At 40.4% G+C, this 5689-nt stretch overlaps 1 protein-coding gene across 1 annotated transcript in view; it reads left to right on the plus strand.

Moving 5' to 3' along the window:
- The window catches only part of LOC122065009 (basic form of pathogenesis-related protein 1-like), a 3491-nt gene extending 187 nt beyond the window's left edge, over positions 1–3304 (plus strand). Inside the window, exon 2 of the mRNA XM_042628807.1 lies at positions 2625–3304. Coding sequence (XP_042484741.1) covers positions 2625–3201 — 577 coding nt within the window. The 3' untranslated portion in view covers positions 3202–3304. The remainder of the gene's footprint in view (positions 1–2624) is intronic.
- The last annotated feature ends 2385 nt before the right edge of the window (positions 3305–5689 follow it).

Consider the following 5689-nt stretch of genomic DNA (forward strand, 5'->3'; position numbering starts at 1 on the left):
CAAAAAAAAACAAAAAAACAAAAACAAAAACGAAAAAGGTGGAATCATGCTCAAAGACCACGATGTGGTACTATAATCAATTAGTCCAAGCCTCCCTGATCCTCCACCAAACATGCGTAGCGAGTAAGCACATTACCCCCAAAAAAATCTTTTTTGCTTAAACATTTGCTCTTACAATAACCATTCCCTGGTGGTAAGGAACTTTTGTATATATTATTGGCCAATTATGACCGATCTATAACAGGTTTACTATGGTTTTTCTTTTGCCGATTCTTACAGTTATTTTGACCGATTCTCCTGATTCGGATTGGAATCGGTGGTGACTGGTGACCAAGTCTGGTGTTGATTCCTATTGGTCGAACCCTGTAATCTATTCTTCCAAACTATACATTATTACTTATATAGTACATACATAGGACTGGGCCTGCCTGTACCCAGCCCAGGGGAATGCATACTAGGCGAGCTGGGCCTGACGTGGTCATATGCTTTTCTTGGACTATAATATTGGCCGAACCTGGCCCGTGCGAGCTCTTTGTCCAATCAAACCAATCCGAATAAACTATGGTTACAATTTGGATCTAGGGAATAGAATCGAGCTGAGATTTAGTTACTTTATAATTTTATCATAGGAACCAATGATTAGAACCAAAACCGAAATCGAATCAAATTTGGGTATCAATACACTATAGTGTATCAATATATTTAATACTAATATTTTATAATATATTTTACTAATTTTAGTTATAGATTTTATAATACTATTATATTATAGTAGATATATACTATAAATTAAATATAGGAATCGGAACCAGAACCCAAAGGAATAGCACAGTCGGTGAGCAACGAACTTATACATCCCAAGTTCGACTCACATTGGGCCACTCACATGGGATGTTTAGTGTTGTACCAAGGTGAGACTTGGTCCGATTCTAAATCACATCAAAACTTCTTGAAATCAAGTCAAAACCAAACCAAATACCTGATTCTGAATTGATTTACAAGCATAATTTAAAGGCTTGCTCCTCACGGGGATCCAGATTCTCTCACGGGTAGCAAAACAACAGTTTTGAAGTCGTTAACTGGGGAAGGGGAATTAGGACTGAGACAACCAGAACTCCTTAATACGTGACTATACAGTAAATTTAACTAATTCACGTGACTTACTAGGAAGAAGAACAGAGAAGATCCAACTTGGAACCCTTTCCATGGTCAGACCGACCACCAACCTTGGTCCAAATCCAACCCAAGTTCCAACCCAACGAATCACCCGGTCTTTTTCCTCAAAGGCATGCTTGTGTTTGGCAGGAACTTGAACGTGCAACCAATTACTTGTCATCCCTTGACATATATAATGAAAAAAAAATTGAGTTTTTCTTCACCCACAGAGAAGAGAGAACCTCTTAATCCATGGACTGATCCTTTGATTGAAACCAGGAAAGGATCTTTGATTCAGATCTTATATATTCCCTTGTGAATAAAACCGGTCACATGTGATGGGAAACTGTTAAGTTTGTCTCGAATTCTTGACCCGTTTTGAAGATTTACCCGATCCGACATATTTTGGTGGCGACCCGAATGAGATTTTTTTTGAGATCTGTGATGGAAGCAGAGGGGTTGGGCCGATAGGCCCAAGCTCGGAGCCCATCACTGATCTCGTATGGGGGTGCGCCCCCGCGGTATGGTTCGACCGGATCGACCGTGACCCGATGGGTCAAACCGCTATTTGGAGTATATATATAATGTACTGTTGCTTGTTGAGAGTCATTATATTCTAGGGTTTTCACGAAGCTAGGGTTTCAGGGCAAGTTCTTCCTCGTCGCTGCTAGGGTGTAATCTCTCTTCTGCATAGTGAATCATCTTCTTCTTCGCCCGAGGACGTAGCACACCACCCTGGTGTGTAAACCTCGTTAAATCTCTGTGTCGTACGGATCTATTGTCTCCCTTTATTCGTGTTTCTTGGTGTTTGATCTAACAGAAATTGCTTAGACCATCTGATTTCCTTTTCTAATGAAAGTTTGGGTTGTCTCATTGTATAATTTCTACGCACCTAGAAGGATCAGCCCTTGTACCAGCGAGGGACATGCAAAGTCATAATGATGTGATTTTAAAAGGGTGGGGGCAATAATTTTACACCTTGGCCTCTTGTGTCCAGGCAAAGAGGTACGCAACCACGTAGCATTCTTTATTTTATTGGGAAAATAAATGTTTTCTAATCACGTGATCGACCCTTGTGCCTAAACACAAAGTACAGCAAAATGATGCCTCTAACCCTGTGAAACCCAAAACCCCCACCCCTTTTGATGCCCATGTGCGACCCCTCATTGGCTCCATGTTGGTGCAGGAGCTGTGCAACCAAGAAACCTTCTTTTGCCGTTATTTTATATTATACATGGGAAAAAGGAACTAGGCTATGAAAAAGACGTTCATGCCCCAGCTTCACTTCTTCACATATCTGAGCGTACACTATATTATCAGGTAGTACTCTTTCTCCTTTATAATTTCTTTTCCCCAAGTGGGGGGAATTTTATTTTCAGTATATGACCATAATAACTTTGGTTAGAACTACTATTCAATATACAACCAGAAGGTTTAGTCTTATGGTTCATTATTAATTAATTCCACAGTACCGGCGGCCCAAGGAGTAGTAGCATTTGCTTTATAACTCCTGTCTTCCGATCAAGAAACCTAAAGTATTCTCACAAGAAGATGGGTTTGTGCAAGCTTCAAAGCACACTTACAGCTCTCCTCTGTCTCAACAGCTTATTAGCTCTGATGATCCCTTATTCCCTAGCCCAAAATAACCCACAAGACTACCTTGACGCCCACAACACAGTCCGAGCACAGGTAGGGGTTGGCCCCATGACATGGGACAATGAGGTAGCAGCATACGCACACAAATATGCTAACCAGAGAGTCGGAGATTGCGATCTGGTGCATTCTGAGGGACCATATGGGGAGAACTTAGCCATCGGCGGCGCCGGAACTGATGCCATCAACATGTGGGTCTCCGAGAAACCATACTATGACTACAATTCCAACTCCTGCAAAGGGGATGAGTGTCTTCACTATACTCAGGTGGTTTGGCGTGAATCAGTTCGTCTTGGGTGTGCAAGGTTGAAGTGCCATAAGGACAATGAGGAGTTCTTCGTTATCTGTAGTTATGATCCCCCAGGCAACATTGAAGGCCTGCGTCCTTACTAGCTGAATCTGTTCTAATTTTCTTGTTTCGTAAGGACCTGTGTTCAAGCTGCTCTTTCATGGATCCTTCCTGAAGATGAACTTCAATTTTAGCATTTCCTTCTAAGATTTTCATTTTTTTTTTGGGGGCGGGGGCCTGGGGTGGGGGGGCATATCATTCATCTGATCATTATCATCCATTGGTGTATGAACATTGAACCATGGTTTCAAGTATGGGTCTCAAATCGGCCGAGACCGATCCCTGATCCTGAACAATCTGGATCGGTGTTCCGTATCATTTTAAGGGTAAAATGGTAAAAAAAATTAGTACTTAAAAAAAAAAAAAGCAGGACTAAAATAGATTGATTCCCATCAATCTGATCCAATCTAATATCGATACCATCCCCTAAATCCTTGCATTGAACATTACTGGTCAGGATAGTCATTTTGGAAAGCTATCCTTTGATATTTTTCTAGGGGTGTTAATGGATGAGGTTGGGTCGGGGCAGATTAGGCTCAGTCCAAGACTTAAGCCCAAGGTCAAGCCAAGGCCGGACCAGCCTGACCTTAGACCTGAAAATCTCCACCCAGGCCCACCTTATGAGCTGAAAAGCTCAGTCCAAGCCCTATTCGGGCTCAGGGGGTGTGCAGGTTGATCGGGCCAAATTGACGCCCCTTTATTAATTCCCACCCCCTAAGCCAGTGTGTGAGCTTATTTGATGGGATGCTGGGATAGAACCTGTCAAGGGATCAAGGCAAAGTTGACATTCAGGGTAGCGAAACGTTCTGATTGTCTAGGCCAAAAATCAGGCTAGCTAACAGCATGGGCCCTTAGCTCTCTGGATATAGATCATCCCACAAGAAGATTGTCTAGACCCAAAATCAGGATGATGAGAGTGTGTTTGGATGATAGGGTTTTCAGGATTTTCAAAATATTAAGAAAGAAATTAAGAAAGAGGGAGGGAGGGAGAAAAAAGGATAGCAGAGTGGATAATCTTCATTTTAATAAAAGATTGATTTGATGAGAGGAAGGTTTTCAAAGGTATCGTTGAAATATCATCCATGTTTGATCACATGTAATTAAGGGGAATAGAATACTTATTATTTGAACAAATGTAATCAAGGGAAACATAAACATATGGAATTAGTGGAACTAAGTAGTTCAGTAATCACTCTCCTTCAGACTGTAGATGTCCCCTATGATGCAAATCGAGTTCTAGTGAATCAATCCCTTATGTTAGGGATGCCGATTGAACAGAGTATTGCTGAAGTTCGGCAACCCCAACTCTGATTATACCTAATTCTTGCAACCTTGATTCCCCATGCATATACTTGGATCTTTATTTTTGTCATTTTTTTTTTTTTTTTGGGATCTTGAACTGATGAAAATCAATGAAACTTACCACTTAGCAAGATCTATAAATTTTTTGAATAAAAAACTTCAAAGAATCACATATATGCATGTGGAAATCTATGCTTCTATCTTCTCATTCTAATTTCTTTGATAATTAGAATCAATAGAGGCCGATCCTATGTCAGATTCCGTATTTTAAAATAAAAATAATCGCAACAATTAGAGCGGTTCAGATTTCAAACCTAGAGCATCTCGATCAAAAAAGGAAAATTATAATCCAGCAAAAGTAGGGTCGATAAATGCACAAGAAATTAAAGGGATTAAAGACAACCTTATATTAATTCATGTCTCCACTTGAAAAAAAATACAAACAGCTAGAGTACGTATTCAAAACACAACCAATCTAATCTACCAAAAGGAAAACTTATAAGGAATTCTTATTTTTACCTAAAAAAATAAGAATTCTCTTATTTAAAAGGGAATTGAAGAACACATATAATAGCAGTAGTAGCAGTAGTTGAAGTTCAGAGGATGGCACAAGAAGAAGAGGCTTGAACAGAAGCGGCGGAAGCACCGGGAGTGACGCCGGGCCATTGACGGCACTCGCAGCGTTGTGCATCAGGGATCTGCTTATACACAGAGGCGACGTGCCTGCCGCATCCAGCCCATGTGGTCTTCGCACACAACGAGCATTTCACCGCATAACACATCTTTCTCAGGTAAGTAAATATAACTTCGAAAACTCCTTTCTTGAATTTGTTGTAGTTTTAGGCTTTTAGCTGCTATACACCTTCACCTTAACTTTGGGACTTGAATAAGCTTCGTGTGGCGTAGCTTTGTTTATATAGGTAGAGCTTCCAAGGCTTGGTTCATGGTTTCTATATTGAGAAAAAATAAAATGGCTTCCGTCACAGGCGTTTGTTCAAATTTGCATCACAGCGCGTATAGACCATGGACTATAGACCCATAAAATTCTATAGGGATGACTTTGGAGGACTAAAGAGAAGTTGGGGTCCTTGGGGAAGACTATGATTTTTTTTTTGGGTAAACCCTAAAAATGAAATTAAAATGTTAAAAGGTAAACCTGGGAGAAAAAAAGGGAAAAAATTGGCATACATTACCTAGAATAATTCAAGGATATAAAATATTAACACGCCA

This window comes from Macadamia integrifolia, unplaced genomic scaffold, assembly GCF_013358625.1.
Source record: "Macadamia integrifolia cultivar HAES 741 unplaced genomic scaffold, SCU_Mint_v3 scaffold1851, whole genome shotgun sequence".
In the NCBI taxonomy this organism is placed as follows: Eukaryota; Viridiplantae; Streptophyta; class Magnoliopsida; order Proteales; family Proteaceae; genus Macadamia; species Macadamia integrifolia.